Raw genomic sequence first — 18,467 nt, 5'->3', positions numbered from 1 at the left:
GTCATTAGAGACGGAGCAGAAACTGGGGTTAGGGAAGGATTCGGAAGGAAATCGGCCGTGCCCTTTCAAAGGAACCATCCCGGCATTTGCCTGAAGCGATTTAGGGAAATCACGGAAAACCTAAATCAGGATGGCTGGAGACGGGATTGAACCATCGTCCTCCCGAATGCGAGGTTAATTAGTAGTTTATTCATTATTGGAATAGAAAATTTAGCACAATCAATACTCCTACAATAAACTCTCTTAGTTAGTGACAAAATTTTCTGTAAAATGCAGGTTACTTTTCGCTGAGAAAGTCCATCATTGATAATAAGTCTTGCCTTTTTACTTCACTGAGAATCACTCTTCTCCCCAGGGTCTGCTCATTCTACAGACTTATGATAGCCTTTAATGACTCATTGCCTTTTGAATATTATAATATATTTCTACATTTAAAGCTGACTGAATGGCTGCCTCATTTAAGTCATTGGGAAATATTCTCTGGGAGTTTGAATCCAGCTGAGGGTGCTAATTTTAAGAGGAGACACACTCAAACATTTATCAGTTCAAGCAGTCAAGTTGTAGAAGTAGTTCCTTCTGGGACACTGATGATAACAGCAACAAGTGATAATATAAGTAGATGAAGTTAACGAGTTCTGCTACCGAGGCAGCAAAATAACCCATGACAGACAGAGCACAGATGACATAAAAAACAGACTAGCACTGGTGAAAAAGGGTATTCCTGGCCAAGAGAAGTCTTCAATATCACACACAGACCTTAATTTGAGGAATACATTTCTGAGAATGTAGATTTGGAGCACAGTATTGTATGGTTGTAAAACAGGGACGGTGGGAAAACCAGGACAGAAATAATCAAACCATTTGAGATGTGGTGTTACAGAAGAATGTTGAAAATTAGGTGGACTGAAAGGTAAAGAATGAGGAGGTTCTCTGCAGAATCGGAGAGGAAAGGAACACGTGGAAAACACTGACAAGGAGAAGGGATAGGATGACAGGACAGCTATTAAGACATCAGGGAACAACATCCATGGTATTAGAGGGAGCTATAGAGGGTAAAAATTGTAGAGGAGGACAGAGATTGGAATACATCCATTAAATAACTGAGGACGTAGGTTGCAAGTGCTACTCCGAGATGTAGAGGCTGGTACAAGACAGGAATTCATGGTGGGCCGCATCAAATGAGTCAGAAAACTGATGACTCAAAAACAGAATTTAAGCTTACCATTTTACAAGGAAATGACTTTGGAGGCACAATGATTTTCAACAATACATTTTCTGTCATTTTCAAGCATTAAACTGTTGAACTTGTTAGGTGTAGAGTGGACTTACTGCCTTCATTGCACGTTGAACCTGGTACTTGTTACAGGAGCCACCTAGCGGAAATGTTTTTAAGCTGTTCTAATTTCCATTGGACTAACAACTTTCTCTGTGCTGTTCACTTTGGCTGTTACTAGCTTATCCAGGAAAAAACTGAAAAAAAAATCAATTTTTGGCACTTCATATCCTTCCTGTGTCAATGCCTCATTTGTAGATAGTTGTTGTTGTTGATGTTGTCTTCAGTCCTGTGACTGGTTTGATGCAGCTCTCCATGCTACTCTATCCTGTGCAAGCTTCTTCATCTCCCAGTACTTACTGCAACCTACATCCTTCTGAGTCTGCTTAGTGTATTCATCTCTTGGTCTCCCTCTACAATTTTTACCCTCCACACTGCCCTCCAATGTTAAATTAGTGATCCCTTGACGCCTCAGTACATGTCCTACCAACCGGACCCTCCTTCTTGTCAAGTTGTGCCACAAACTCCTCTTCTCCCCAATTCCATTCAATACCTCCTCATTAGTTATGTGATCTACCCATCTAATCTTCAGTATTGTTCTGTAGCACCACATTCTGAAAGCTTCTATTCTCTTCTTGTCCAAACTATTTATCGTCCACGTTTCACTTCCATACATGGCTACACTCCATACAAATACTTTCAGGAACGACTTCCTGACATTTAAATCTATACTCGATGTTAACAAATTTCTCTTCTTCAGAAACACTATCCTTGCCATTGCCAGTCTACATTTGATATCCTCTCTACTTCTACCATAATCAGTTATTTTGCTCCGCAAATAGCAAAACTCGTTTACTACTTTAAGCGTCTCATTTCCTAATCTAATTCCCTCAGCATCACCCGACTTAATTCGACTAATTTCATTATCCTCGTTTTGCTTTTATTGATGTTCATCTTATATCCTCCTTTCAAGACACTGTCCATTCCGTTCAACTGCTCTTCCAAGTCCTTTGCTGTCTCTGACAGAATTACAAATGCAAATTTCTGCTGCTTCTTTTATTACAAAATCATAGTAACTCAATATGTGGCAGAGGATCCTCATATTTTCAAAGTTGATCTTATGCCCCTTACGTCCTTCAGTAAGGGCTACAATTATCACTAATTTTTCAAGATTTACATACATGATGTGCCAGCTACATTCGATGCAAAGCTTGGCTATGGTGTGCATTGTCAGCCCTACATGATTTTCGCCACATTCACATGCCACACTGAAGACACCAGGTATTCTGCATTTTACATTGCCCACATTATGTATATAACGTATACTTCATGATCATTTAACCCAATTTTATGACTTACATTAGTAATATTATAAACATACACACCGCATTCATATTAAATTGAAGTTACTTTCCAAAGAAGTGAGAATTGTAAATGTTTTCACTGTGTGATTATGAAACATACCTGTGGCTCCCTTAGGAAACAGAGCATGGGGGTCTGTCTCTGGATTAGCTCTCATCAAAGGAAGAGGAACAACACGCCTCCTACTAAGAATATGCCTGTCCTTCTGTTCTTCATCTATGTCATCCACCTCATATTTATTTGTTGCCTGGTTGAACTGCACAACCTCAGCCAGAATCCAATTGTCCCCTTCCTCAGCACCTTTAACTAAAGCTGCCACCATATCTCCCATCTGAAAATAGTGAACTATGCATTTTTTGTCGAAGTAATTTAATGAAATATGGGATGAGTGTAATATCTTTTGGAAAAACATCTTCATCAGCTAGAATTACAAAAAGATATTATTTTGTAAGTGTTTTTGATACAAATGGTGCAAAAATTAACAGAAAAAATTCATTTTCTAATCTAACCTAATTTAATAATATAAGTAATAATATCCGAGTTTAAATGGCATTATAAAATACCTGCCTCCTGAAATGGTAATACATATATGATTAGAAGTTACTTCCTTGGACAACTGCACAACTAAATATCTCTCCCTCTTCTCCTAATTTGACTTCAGTTTCCTCTCGAAAAAGAAGTCAATTAGTGACACAAGTTCAAAGGTATATAACTTATGATATTATACAGGGTGTTTCAAAAATGACCGGTATATTTGAAACGGCAATACAAACTAAACGAGCAGCGATAGAAATACACCGTTTGTTGCAATATGCTTGGGACAACAGTACATTTTCAGGCAGACAAACTTTCGAAATTACAGTAGTTACAATTGTCAACAATAGATGGCGCTGCGGTCTGGGAAACTCTATAGTACGATATTCTCCACATATCCACCATGCATAGCAATAATATGGCGTAGTCTCTGAATGAAATTACCCGAAACCTTTGACAACATGTCTGGCGGAATGGCTTCACATGCAGATGAGATGTACTGCTTCAGCTGTTCAATTGTTTCTGGATTCTGGCGGTATACCTGGTCTTTCAAGTGTCCCCACAGAAAGAAGTCACAGGGGTTCATGTCTGGTGAATAGGGAGGCCAATCCACGCCGCCTCCTGTATGTTTCGGATAGCCCAAAGCAATCACACGATCATCGAAATATTCATTCAGGAAATTAAAGACGTCGGCCGTGCAATGTGGCCGGGCACCATCTTGCATAAACCACGAGGTGTTCGCAGTGTCGTCTAAGGCAGTTTGTACCGCCACAAATTCACGAAGAATGTCCAGATAGCGTGATGCAGTAATCGTTTCAGATCTGAAAAATGGGCCAATGATTCCTTTGGAAGAAATGGCGGCCCAGACCAGTACTTTTTGAGGATGCAGGGACGATGGGATTGCAACATGGGGCTTTTCGGTTCCCCATATGCGCCAGTTCTGTTTATTGACGAAGCCGTCCAGGTAAAAATAAGCTTCATCAGTAAACCAAATGCTGCCCACAGGCATATCGCCGTCATCAATCCTGTGCACTATATCGTTAGCGAATGTTTCTCGTGCAGCAATGGTAGCGGCGCTGAGGGGTTGCCGCGTTTGAATTTCGTATGGATATAGGTGTAAACTCTGGTGCATGAGACGATACATGGACGTTGGCGTCATTTGGACCGCAGCTGCAACACGGCGAACAGAAACCCGAGGCCGCTGTTGGATCACCTGCTGCACTAGCTGTGCGTTGCCCTCTGTGGTTGCCGTATGCGGTCGCCCTACCTTTCCAGCACGTCCATCCGTCACGTTCCCAGTCTGTTGAAATTTTTCAAACAGATCCTTTATTGTATCGCTTTCGGTCCTTTGGTTACATTAAACCTCCGTTGAAAACTTCGTCTTGTTGCAGCAACACTGTGTTCTAGGCGGTGGAATTCCAACACCAGAAAAATCCTCTGTTCTAAGGAATAAACCATGTTGTCCACAGCACACTTGCACGATGTGAACAGCGCACGCTTACTGCAGAAAGACGACGTACAGAATGGCGCACCCAAAGACTGCGTTGTCTTCTATATCTTTCACATCACTTGCAGCGCCATCTGTTGTTGAAAATTGTAACTACTGTAATTTCGAAAGTTTGTCCGCCTGAAAATGTACTGTTGTCCCAAGCATATTGCAACAAACGGTGTATTTCTATCGCTGCTCGTTTAGTTTTTATTGTCGTTTCAAATATACCGGTCATTTTTGAAACACCATGTATTAATAAATGTGACGTTTCATGCATGGAATGTTACACTATTTATGAAAAAGCAGTGAGTCCCACAGAAATGACAGGCCTGAACAGGGGGCTCTTTAAGTTCCACACAAGCCATCATATTAAAAAAATATATTGTTGACAATACCCTACACTATAGCAATGAAACTTCCTGGCAGATTAAAACTGTGTGCCCGACCGAGACTCGAACTCGGGACCTTTGCCTTTCGCGGGCAAGTGCTCTACCATCTGAGCTACCGAAGCACGACTCACGCCCGGTACTCACAGCTTTACTTCTGCCAGTCTCCGCAATATCCTTTCTTTCAGGAGTGCTAGTTTTGCAGGTTCGCAGGAGAGCTTCTGTAAAGTTTGGAAGGTAGGAGACGAGGTACTGGCAGAAGTAAAGCTGTGAGTACCGGGCGTAAGTCGTGCTTCGGTAGCTCAGATGGTAGAGCACTTGCCCGCGAAAGGCAAAGGTCCCGAGTTCGAGTCTCGGTCGGGCACACAGTTTTAATCTGCCAGGAAGTTTCATATCAGCGCACACTCCGCTGCAGACTGATAATCTCATTCTGGAAACATCCCCCAGGCTGTGGCTAAGCCATGTCTCCGCAATATCCTTTCTTTCAGGAGTGTTAGTACTGCAGGTTCGCAGGAGAGATTCTGTAAAGTTTGGAAGGTAGGAGACGAGGTACTGGCAGAAGTAAAGCTGTGAGTACCGGGCGTGAGTCGTGCTTCGGTATCTCAGATGGTAGAGCACTTGCCCGCGAAAGGCAAAGGTCCCGAGTTCGAGTCTCGGTCGGACACACAGTTTTAATCTGCCAGGAAGTTTCATATCAGCGCACACTCCGCTGCAGACTGATAATCTCATTCTTGAAACATCCTCCAGCCTATGGCTAAGCCATGTCTCCGCAATATACTTTCTTTTAGGAGTGCTAGTTCTGCAGGTTCGCAGGGGAGCTTCTGTAAAGTTTGGAAGGTAGGAGATGAGGTACTGGCAGAAGTAAAGCTGTGAGTACCGGGCGTGAGTCGTGCTTCGGTAGCTCAGATGGTAGAGCACTTGCCCACGAAAGGCAAAGGTCCCGAGTTCGAGTCTCGGTCGGGCACACAGTTTTAATCTGCCAGGAAGTTTCATATCAGCGCACAGTCCGCTGCAGAGTGATAATCTCATTCTGGAAACATCCCCCAGGCTGTGGCTAAGCCATGTCTCCGCAATATCCTTTCTTTCAGGAGTGCTAGTTCTGCAGGTTCGCAGGAGAGCTTCTGTAAAGTTTGGAAGGTAGGAGACGAGGTACTGGCAGAAGTAAAGCTGTGAGTACCGGGCGTGAGTCGTGCTTCGGTAGCTCAGATGGTAGAGCACTTGCCCGCGAAAGGCAAAGGTCCCGAGTTCGAGTCTTGATCGGGAACACAGTTTTAATCTGCCAGGAAGTTTAATATCAGTGCACACTCCGCTGCAGAGTGAAAATCTCATTCTCAACATGGTAGGCCTATCTACAAATGATCAAATCGGGCACCATCTGAAAGAAAAGCCTGTTATTAAGCAAAATGTGGAACCTCGCCAGACAAAACCATCACTCGTAAATAGAAGCAAGGTAAATTCAACATTCAAGATGGCAGTTAATTTAACTAACACAACAAATGCAGCAAGAAGAATAAATGTATATTTAATGGCTGACAGTAATCTTAATGGCCTTGCACATGAAATAAAAGTGTAAACAGTGAAGTAAATGTTTCAGATTTTACTAACCTGGCACTCGCTTTGACCAAGTGCTTTCAATTTTAAACGATATTTCTCGAAAGTCAGTGAAGAAAGACTTCATTGTAATCTGTGATGGTGCAAAAGACGTTGCACACAACGATGGTTTGCATGCTGTTAATGCCTTAAAATCTGCTCTAAACCACCTAAATGACTCAAGCATCATTGTTCTCGATATTTCACACAGGTATGACTTGCCTCAGTTCTCGTGTGTTAACAGGGCAGTAGCATATACAGACAGTCAATATGCAGAAATTTTTAACTCATGCAAATGTACAAATGGTTAACATGCAAAATATTAGCAAGAACTTTACACCACTCGTGGCCTTCACCTCAATTGGCATGGAAAGAGTCACTTAGAGTCCATTATTTGTGAAATCATCGTAAATGCTAGGAGCAACGTATACTAAAAACACACACATTCGAAGAATGAGTGCTCCACAATAAGAAGACTGCAGGAATGGGCATAGACAGACGACTTTGGACAAATGGCTGCTGAAAACACCAGTTAAAGATGATTCATACCAGTCTCCCACTATGTGGAAACAGATCAACTTGAATAAATGGCTAGTGAAAAATTCCAAACCCACTCTGTCAACTGATATTTTCTTTTTTTAGGGATAAATGTGTAAGTGGTTCTGAAAATTAAAATCTGACTCTTTACCATCAAAACATATGTAGCCTGAGCAATAAAATTAACGAACTCTTAATTATCATCCAGGAGCCACAAGGTATAGATTGTGCCCATGTTCTGTGCTTTAGTGACATCATGTTATGTCAGATATTGAAAAATTTGCTATACATAATTACTGCTTAGCAACATCTTAATGTAAAAAAGTACATAGAAAAACGTGGAGTAGCAATCTATGCCACAAACAGCATCATATGTAGTATAATTAATATGCAGAATTTTTGTATAGATCAACAGTTTGAAGTGTGTGCCATAGAGCTGGCTTTAAATAATTCTTAAATAGCAGTAGTAGCTTTATACAGGGCACCTTCAGGTAAGTTTAGCATTTTTTTAAAAAGTTAGATGCACTCTTAAATACATATTTAAACTCAGTAGAGATGTCATAGTTGTTGGAGACTTCAATGCAAATTTCCTAATGAACTCCAGAGACAGAACAGACCTTGAGAACTAGATGTCCTCAAATAATCTTGCTTCTGTTGTAAATTTTTAAACCAGAATAACTTCATGAGCAAAATTGTTAATTGATAATGTATTTAATGACATAACCAAGACTGATGATATAGCTGTCAGGCAAGACCTGAATGGTCTCTCTGACCATGACAGACAAAGACTCACCATTAACAATTCAAGTATTTGTCAGATTAATAGTGGTCCCAACTGGAAAATTACTAGGAAATCTACTGAAGAAACTATTGAGATCTTTAAATCATGTCTCCAAAACATAGACTGGGGTCCAGTATATAATGTAGAAAATGCCAATTCCGAATACAACCTTTTCAGTAATGAAGTGGCTCTAATATTTCAAAGTATCTTCCCAAAAAGTATATATAAAACCGATACTAAAAAATCCAACAGGCCTTGGATTACCACTGGAAATAGGATTTCATGCAAAGGAGAGAGTGAGATGTGCACTGCTTTTTTTTTTTTTTTTTTTTTAAAAAATCAGATGACCCTAACCTTTTAAATAACTATAAAAAAATAGGGTAAAATATTGAACACAGTCATTCAGAAATCAATAAGACTGTATCTGTGCTCAAAAAATAGTAACTCCACCAATAAAATCAAAACTATATGGGAAGTGATATGAAATGAGACTGGTGTAAATTACCCCAACAAGACCAAAAATATTGCTCTTAACAATGAAGATAAGCTAGTTCAAAATCAAGATACTGTAGCTAAAATCTTTAATGAGCACTTTTTAACTATTGCTGAGAGAACAGCATGCAAAGGCTCTTCAGAAAAGGAAACAAAAACTCTGAAAGAACTTATCCCTTACTTTGTAGACATGATAGGTATGGCCACCATAACTGTGCAAGAAGTAAGAAAAACATAGTTTCTCTAAAAACTAAAAATTCATCAGGTGTAGACAATATTTCCAGCAAACTGCTAAAAGCCACTCTCTAAAGTTCTACCTCATATATTCAATGTCTCTCTAAATCAAGGTATCTTCCCTGTCAGAATGAAGAATGTTACTGTGAAGCCCCTCTACAAAAAAAGGTGATCCCACAGATGTTTCCAACTATCCTCCTATCTCTCTTGTAACTGCATTTTCTAAAGTCTCTGAAAGATTAATATACGTCAGGATTATCAATCACCTTGAAAAATTTGCACTAATTAGTAAACAACAATTTGGTTTCAGATCAGGTATATCTACAACCGAAGCAATTTACACACTTACAAATAACGTTTTAGAATGCCTTGACAAGAAAAAATACCCGTTGGCATATTCTGTAACCTGACTAAGGTTTTCGACTGCGTTGATCACAGAATACTTTTAGGAGCAGCAGCCCAATATGGAATCCGGACAAATGGGTAACTGGCTCAGATCATATCTAGAAGACAGGCAACAAAAAATAGTATTAGGTGTTAACAATCTACAAGTAGGAGGGGTAGAGTCTGACTGGGGAACAGTACAACATAGAGTCCCACAAGGGTCAGTCATTGGTCCCCTCCTATTTATTATATATATTAATGACCTACTCCTGTCCTCAAACCATGCTATAAATATCACAATGTTTGCAGATGACACAAGTACAGTGACATCCAGCAAAACCTCCACCGACGTAGAGATAAATGGCAACCAAGCACTTGCAAATGCTCTGAACTGGTTCACAGCAAATTCTCTAGCAATAAACCTCAGTAAAACAAATTACGTGCAGTTCCAATCCAGTTAAATAAGCTCAGAAGAGATAACATTGCACACGAGAGCCAACAGTTACAGAGCATTCAGTGCATAAAATTCCTAGGTGTTCACATAGATAACTGGCTCAACTAGGAATTCCACGTACGGTAAACACTAAAAAAACTTAGCTCACCAGCACTTGCCATCCGAATAATCTCCATAATTGGAGACATCAACATATCAAAGTCTGCATATTTTGGCTACTTTCATTCATTGATGTGCTATGGAATAATCTTTTGGGGCAACTCACCACTTTCAAAAAACTTTTTTGTAAGCCAGAAAAAGCCTCCAAGAACCTCATGTCACAATCTTTTTAAACAGTTACGTATATTAACCACTACACACAATATCTCCTCTCACTCATGGCTTTCACGCTTCTCAGTGCCTCTGAATACACAAGGTGGCACACGAAATGTGTTACCATTTTGTTTTTGAATATAAACTTTATTGTCAATACAATCTGAAAGGAACATATACTACAACGAAGAATTGTCCATGGAGATTTGTTCTAACTCACCACATGCTCAATATGTCCACCATTCCGTTTCCTAACTTCCTTCAAATGAATACTGAATTTAGTATTACCCTACGGCACATGTCTTCTGCAATTTCACTGCAAGCTTGAAGAATAAGTCTTCTGAGCTCCATTAAATCACATGGACATTTTGCGAAAATTTTTTCCTTTAGTTACTCCCAAAGAAAAAAAAGTCACATGGATTGAGGTCTGGACTATTGGGGGGCCAATTTTGTCCATCATTGAAGCGACCTGGCAACCTGAGGGAAATTATCCGCATGTCAAAATGCTTGTGTAAAAACTCTTATACAGTGTTAGCAGTAAGTGGTCTTGTTCCATCTTGCATCAACCACTGCATATTGAAGGGCAAGGCAGTAGCAAGAAGCTGTGGAATGAAGCTATTGCAAAGCATGCTCAAATAATGCTCGCTGTTCACAGTTTCATCAAAGAAAAAGGGTCCAATAAGTCCGTGACTGGAAATTGCTGCCTGCGCTGTAATCCTCGGAACATAATGTTGTTGTTCATGAAGCACTTGCGGGTTTTCAGTGGCTCAAAAGCGTACATTTTGTTTGTAAACCACATCGTCTAAATGAAAATGCGCCTCGTCTGAAAACCAAACGTTGTTGAGAGTTTCTTCCTTATCCTCCGCCCACTGAGCAAACAGTAGTCTCTGCTGCATGTGTTCTTCAGTGAGCTTCTGTGCACAGGTCATCTTGTATGGGTACGTATGGAGGTCACTTTTAAGAATGTGTTGAACGGAGTGTCTGGATATTCCCAGTTGCACTGCTGCCTTTCTACACGATTTCCTGGAACTTCTCTGTACAGCAACTCATACCGCTTCAATATTCTCCGGCGAACAAACAGGCTTAAGTTGAGGTTGCTTCACTTCCAATACTGGTCCTTCCTGTACAAATTTATAGTGCAACCTGTGGATGGTCTTCTTGCAAGAGACTCATCGTGTGTTAAACTGTTGTTGAAAACGGCTCTGAGTCACAACAAGGCTGGTCATTTCATGAAAAATTGCCGACCGTTGTTGTGTCGTCAGTTGTCCATTGTCAGCCATTACTGCTTACTGGTCTCCTAGCGGCAGTATCGTGAATTATACGTCATTTCGTAACTCATTTGTTTTTCCAAGCTCCGCTGGTACTGCTGTAGAGATCCCAGCAGGATATCTAATGTGTGTCGTAAATTGTGTAAGAAACAATCGGTAACACATTTTGTGCACCACCCTGTATGAAACAAATGAGGCATACCATCATTATAACACAAGACAGAAAGATGATATGCACTGCGAATAGAAAAATCTGTCTCTGGTACAAAAAGGGGTGAAGAAAAAGTACAAAAATCTTTAACACACTCCCGAGTAATATAAAGTGTCTGAAAGAAAATAAAACGCTATTCAAAAAAAGACTAAAGGAATTCCTACAGGAAAAATGTTTCTACTCTTTAGATGAATTATTCAGCAGAGATAAATAATTTGAGTAGTAATTCAGATTATTTACTTTGTCATTGTATCTGTATTGTTTTTTTATCACTATTGTATTTTTGTATTGTATTGTTTATTATCTCTAATATATTATTGTAGTGTACCAGTTTTGAATCATTCATCTATCATGTGTAATATACCAGTAGATATTGTGTTGTATGATACCTATATTGTATCTGCTTTGACTTGTTCCACATCCATGCGTAACCATGTCATACTGGATCTATGGAATATGTATCTCAAATAAAATAAATAAATAAAATAAAGAAGTGGTCAGCTGCAATGGGGGAAGAGCAACTGATTCATCACCGACACACCATTCTTTTAAGATTCCTAGGCGAGGACTCCTCGTGTGCAGACTGGCAGCAGTTGGCAACTATTTGATTTCTTGACAGAATGAGGAATGCCTGAGCTTTCATTTTGTATCTAGACTGGGATTACTAATAGCATCTCCAGCAAGTGAATGTGTGGTGTAATTGACTTCACATCTCACAGAGGCAATGACTGCTAGCAATAGCTTTGAAGTAGCTGGGTCCTTAACTGTGATGATAGCAGCATTGGTACTGGATGCAAGGTTGAACACAACATAGCAGTCAGTGTTAGCTACAACACATTACTGAACTTTTTAAAAGAGTAAATTACTATTTGACCATGTATTATTATATTTACCTTTTGTACTATTCAGGTTTCAGCTTTTATGCCATTATCAAGAACAATGCTAAAAGTTGTTACATCATTAAAGCCAAAATCTAGACAGTATGGAAGATAATTATAATAATACACAGTCAAATGACAGTTTACTCTCTTAAAAAGTATTACATGACAGTGGTTCAATGCCATCAAAATCTCATTACAGAACTGATGGGGTAGGTGATTTCATAAATTACATGCTGACAGTGACATGTGTATTTGTTGAGCTCATACAGAAACCCACTACAAGAATTGAAACAAGATTTGGAAGTTTAAATAAAGATTTGAACAAATGGTTTAAGGACATTTACAAAACATTTGAAGGTTCAAATAAATGCATGAATATACTACTTGGGGTTGTGGATAGAAGCAGGGAGCACTGATGACTTTTTTATGTAAACTGGGAGATTGTTTTTTGTTAAGATACAGATAAGGAATTATCAAACAATAGAACTGAAACTGCATGAAATTGACGTAGTTAATTTACATGAAGACTCTCAAAAGTTTTAGAATTCCAAAGAAGCAATGGCAAAAGACCAATCGTGAGTGTTGCCAACAAGTCAGAGGAGGAATGTATAAGTATACACTAAACAAAGTGAGCAGCAAAGATGAAAGGTAAAAGGAAGAATGCACACAATATTTTCAATGGAAAAAGAAAACATGTACCAGGCACATATTTTTTCAAATGGAAAAAATATGAAACTAAGAACAGACTTTAAAGCAATAACCCATGTGGCAAGCATACACTAAAGCAAGGCTGCTCGAGAGTTCAGCTGTGAGCAGCCGGGCACCACCAGGCAAGAATGAGTAAACAGCTTGTGTATGTGTACACAATGTCACAGGTAGAAAGGGATGGGCAAGCAGCTTAAATACAGCACTGTACACAAAACACTGGCTAGGGAGGAAACCATCTACAAGGCAATACAGGGTGACTGATTAAATTAATAAAAAGCATTAATACAAGCCGAATGTATGAACATTTTATTTAGTTTGAGAAACATATTTCTGTTTATTCACGATTAATGAAATATTGGCTGTCAGCCCTCGAGCTGCCCCAAGACACAGAATAATCTTTAAGTGTTGGGTCATGCAGCTGGGACCTTTATGCAGTTTTCACTCTATTCATTATACAAAATAGTTGTTCACAAACATATGTTGAGTCAAAAATATATATGATGTCAGCCGCATTCCTGTGTAATTTGGGCAAATCCTCAGCACAAAGATCGTGATACCATCTTATAAATTTGTGGTGTTGTAATATCTGTCTTTGAGCAATGTGCTTTTTTGCAAATCTATTAGTTATAGTTGCATTTCTGAAGCAACAGTATCTTGTACAACTGAAAATGGAGTGCTAAACAGTTTTAACTCTTTTTGTAGGCATCACATGTCCTGAAACCTTGCCTTAAAACTTCAATGAAGTTGTTCAATAATTTGTTGATAATCAACAAAACTTATTTTTTCAGGCAATTGAAGGGATAAAAACAAAGTTAAGTTTCCACTACCAAGTTGCCTTTCAAATACATGAAGTGTGTCCATGAATGCATTAATTTTATTGCACATATCAACAATTAGTAGATCCTCCTTCAATTGACATATTTAAGCTGTTTAAACGTCTTGTAATATCCATTAGGAAGGCTAGGTCCATTACCCACATCTCGTCACTCAGTAATATTTGCCTTTCTCCATTCATTTCCATAAACAATGCAATTTGTTCCTAAACTGCGAAAAATACATTGAGAACTTTGTAACTGCTAAGCCACTGTATGTGCAGTGATAGAGAATATTACCACAGGCTGTTTCCAAGCTGTGCACAATGCCTTTGAACTGGCAGTGTTGAGACTGTGGCGCCTTACAAAATTTACACACTTCACCATGACCTTCAAGAGCTCGGTGCATTTTACACTTTCAGCCCAAAGGGCTTCCTGGTGCACAAAACAGCGTGCACTTCATATTTCTTTCAAAAATTCCATCTTGATTTTTCCCTTCACGAGGGTCACAAAGCCTCGCTTGCTCCCAACTATTTGTGGAGCACCATCTGTTGCCATGGGACAGAACCTGTCCCATGGCAAGCATGTTTTCTACACACTCACATAGAACCTCAAATATGTCACGACCTGTGGTTGTGTACTCCATGGTATCACTTCTAGCACCTCCTCACAAATCTGTAGTTCCGAAGTAACACTCCTCACAAATAATGTGAGCTGAGCAATGTCTGTGACATCTGTGGTTTCGTTGAGGGCTAACCAAAAAGCTATAAAAACCTGGAACTTCTGCTTCAGTTGATTTCCCAAATCCGTACCAATATGACATATCCAATGAGACACTGTTTGCTTGGAGAGGTAAAATTCTTTAAATTTTGAACTGTCTGCTGGCACTAAGCATTCGATAGACAGCAGGCATGATTTCACCAATGGACCCATTGAGAATGGTGTTCCAGTTGGTGCAATGATGTGGCACTTCTAGCAAGCTACGAAGTTGCACACATAAGTTGAATCTTTGTCAGTGTCAGCAATATAAAACAGCTGCATAAATGTATGTAATAAATTAACTCAATATATATAAACACACACATATACTGAGTGCATAGAAGAAATATGTATTCATTTGTTATATTTATTTATTTTGCATCATTTACCTGTTGCTGAACTTCGTCCTTCAGTGTGACAATGATTTGGTTCCTTGCAATACTATCCAGCTCACCATACTGCTTCATGTAAAGAGACATGTAGTGACGTTGTACAATATTATCTTTCATTGTATTCAAACTTTATGACACACAAGGCACTGAGGCAACACATCTTTCTCAGCAAACAAAAACTGTCCTTCCCAACTTCGTGAAAATGGCAACGGGCTGCTCTAGAGCTCACTGTCGTCACTAAGTACATTAAAAAGCACAAGATGCAACTAGGTGCCAGGCACATAACATGGCGGGTGCACGTGCGCAGTGAAATGAACCCTTGCAAGCAGGCTACCACATAAGTGCCTGCTCACCAAGTGAACCTGTGAAAGCCCGCGTGCACCCTGTGCCCTGTGCAGCTAACTTGGAACAGTCTGCAATAGGGATACACACACTGATGTCCATGATAATAATATAATGTACTGAAAAATCTTCAAATTGCTGATTTCTTTCAAGCTTGCCACATACAAAATGGAAGTGGAATGATCATATAAAATTAATTGTTGGTAAGGCAGGTGCCAGGTTGAGATTCATTGGGAGAGTCCTTAGAAAATGTAGTCCATCAACAAAGCAAGTGGCTTACAAAACACTCGTTCGACCTATGCTTGAGTATCGCTCATCAGTGTGGGATCCGTAACAGGTCGGGTTGACAGAGGAGATAGAGAAGATCCAAAGAAGAGCGGCGCGTTTCGTCACAGAGTTATTTGGTAAGCATGATAACATTACGGAGATGTTTAGCAAACTCAAGTGGCAGACTCTGCAAGAGAGGCTGGTTGGTTTGTGGGGGTTAAAGGGACCAGACTGCTACGGTCATCGGTCCCTTTTTCCAAATACTAAAAACACCCACAGAAAATAAAAAAGGATCAACAGACGATAAGACAGATGACACAGAACAAGAGAAATGTAGACAAAGACCAGACAAGATGAACTAAAATCACACAGAGTGTGACGGTGGTTGGCCGACCATACAAACAAAAAGGGAAAAGCCAACCACCGAGAAACACATGAAAAAATCAGACAAATTGTAGACCATAGGCCAGAATCAACACAAAAACTCACACACTTACATTAAGCGATAAAATCCCCCTGCCCGAATAAAACGCAGAACTATGTCCACTATGGAAGAGTCGTCAGATAAAAGTGCACAGAGCGTATCAGGCAGTGCAAAAGTCTGCCTGAGCACAGTTAAAAGGGCGCACTCCAACAGAATATGGACCACCATCAAGGACGCCCCACAACGACAAAGAGGGGGATCCTCACGACACAGTAAATAACTGTGCGTGAGTCGGTTGTGGCCAATGTGGAGCCGACAAAGGACGACTGATTCCCTGCGGTTGGCTCGCATGGATGACCGCCACACAGTAGTCGTCTCCTTGATACGGCGGAGTTTGTTTGGCACGCGCAGGTTGCACCAATCAGTGTCCCATAAATCGAAAACTTTGCGGCGTAATAGTGCCCGCAAATCAGTCGCCGGGAGGCCAATCTCCAGAGATGGTGCACTAGTGGCCTCTTTCACCAGGCAGTCAACAGTTTCATTTCCGGGTATCCCAACATGGCCCGGGGTCCAAACAAAGACCACAGATCTGCCGCAACGGGCAAGAGTATGCAGGGACTCCTGGATAGCCATCACCAGATGAGGACGAGGGAAACACTGGTCGAGAGCTCGTAAACCGCTCAGGGAATCGCTACAGATAACGAAAGACTCACCTGAGCAGGAGCGGATATACTCTAGGGCACGAAAGATGGCGACCAGCTCAGCTGTGTAAACACTGCAGCCAGCCGGCAACGAAAGTTGTTCAGAATGGTCCCCTAGAGTTAGTGCATAACCGACACGACCAGCAATCATCGAACCGTCGGTATAGACAATGCCAGAGCCCTGATACGTGGCCAGGATGGAATAAAAGCGGCGTCGGAAGGCCACCAGAGGGACTGAGTCCTTCGGGCCCTGTGCCAAGTCGAGCCGAAGGCAAGGGCGAGGCACACACCATGGGGGTGTATGCAGAGGGGCCCGGAAAGGAGGTGGTACAGGGAAACACCCAAGCCCGCAGAGAAGCTGTTTGACGCGTACGGCGATCGGACAACCCGACCGGGGCCGACGTTCTGGCAGACGGACGACTGACTGCGGGAACAGGACACAATAATTTGGATGCCCGGGCAAGCTAAAAACATGGGCAGAATAAGCAGCCAGTAATTGTTGGCGTTGTAACCGCAGGGGAGGGACACCTTCTTCTACAAGTATGCTGTCCACAGGGCTGGTCCGGAAGGCACCAGTGGCAAGGCGTATCCTGCTGTGGAGGATTGGGTCCAGCAGCCGCAATGCAGATGGGGATGCTGAGCCATAAGCCAGACTCCCATAGTCCAGACGGGACTGGATTAATGCCTGGTAAAGCCGTAGGAGAGTAGATCGGTCGGCGCCCCACCTGGTGTGACTCGGGCATCGCAGAGCATTTAGATGCCGTCAACACACCTGTTTAAGCTGCCGAATATGAGGCAGCCAAATCAACCGGGCATCAAAAACCACCCCCAAAAACCTATGTGACTCCACTACTGTAAGAAGCTCGCCGTCCAGACAAAGCCGCGGCTCCGGGTGAACAGTGCGTCGCCGGCAGAAATGCATAACGCAGGTCTTGGCTGCTGAAAACTGAAAACCATGCACTACAGCCCAAGACTGCGCCTTGCAGATTGCGCCCTGTAGCTGGCGTTCAGCAGCCGCAATGCCAATAGAGCTGTAGTAAAGGCAGAAGTCGTCAGCATACAGGGAAGCGGAGACAGAATTTCCCACGGCCGCAGCGAGCCCGTTAATGGCTATTAAAAACAGACAGACACTTAGAACAGAACCCTGTGGCACACCGTTCTCCTGGACTTGGGAGGAACTATATGAGGCCGCGACGTGCACACGGAAGGTACGATACGACAGAAAATTGCGGATATAGATCGGCAGAGGGCCTCGAAGGCCCCATCCATGAAGCGTAGAAAGGATGCGATGACACCATGTCATATATACGCCTTCCGCATGTCGAAAAAGACAGCGACCAGATGCTGGCGGCGGGCAAAGGCAGTACGGATGGCCGACTCCAGGCTCACCAGATTGTCGGCGGCGGAGCTGCCTTTACGGAACCCACCCTGAGACGGAGCCAGAAGGCCCAGAGACTCCAGTACCCAATTCAAGCGCCGGCTCACCATCTGTTCAAGCAACTTGCAAAGAACGTTGGTGAGGCTAATGGGATGGTAGCTGTCCACCTCCAAAGGGTTCTTCCCCGGTTTCAGAATGGGGACAACAAGACTTTCCCGCCATTGCGACAGAAACTCACCCTCGACCCAAATGCGGTTGTAAAGGTCGAGGAGGTGTCGCTGGCAGTCCACTGAAAGGTGTTTCATCATCTGAGAGTGGATGCTATCTGGGCCAGGAGCGGTATCAGGACAAGCGGGGAGGGCACTGCAGAATTCCCACTCACTGAATGGAACATTGTACAATTCAGGATGGTGGGTGCAAAAAGAAAGACTCCGATGTTCTATCCACTCTTTAATCGAGCAGAAGCCCAAGGGGTAGTTGGCAGAAACAGAATTCA

At 41.7% G+C, this 18,467-nt stretch overlaps 1 protein-coding gene across 3 annotated transcripts in view; it reads right to left on the bottom strand.

The window, feature by feature from the left end:
* LOC126354328 (SAGA-associated factor 29) overlaps positions 1 to 18,467 on the bottom strand; it is a 66,688-nt gene that overhangs the window by 12,525 nt on the left and 35,696 nt on the right. For all 3 annotated transcript variants that reach the window (XM_050003891.1, XM_050003890.1, XM_050003889.1), the window contains one exon: positions 2,738 to 2,966. In XM_050003891.1, the coding sequence (XP_049859848.1) occupies positions 2,738 to 2,966 (229 nt within the window). The remainder of the gene's footprint in view (positions 1 to 2,737; positions 2,967 to 18,467) is intronic.

Source organism: Schistocerca gregaria, chromosome 3 (genome assembly GCF_023897955.1).
Source record: "Schistocerca gregaria isolate iqSchGreg1 chromosome 3, iqSchGreg1.2, whole genome shotgun sequence".
In the NCBI taxonomy this organism is placed as follows: domain Eukaryota; kingdom Metazoa; phylum Arthropoda; class Insecta; order Orthoptera; family Acrididae; genus Schistocerca; species Schistocerca gregaria.
This window is presented reverse-complemented; position numbering and strand designations above follow the sequence as displayed.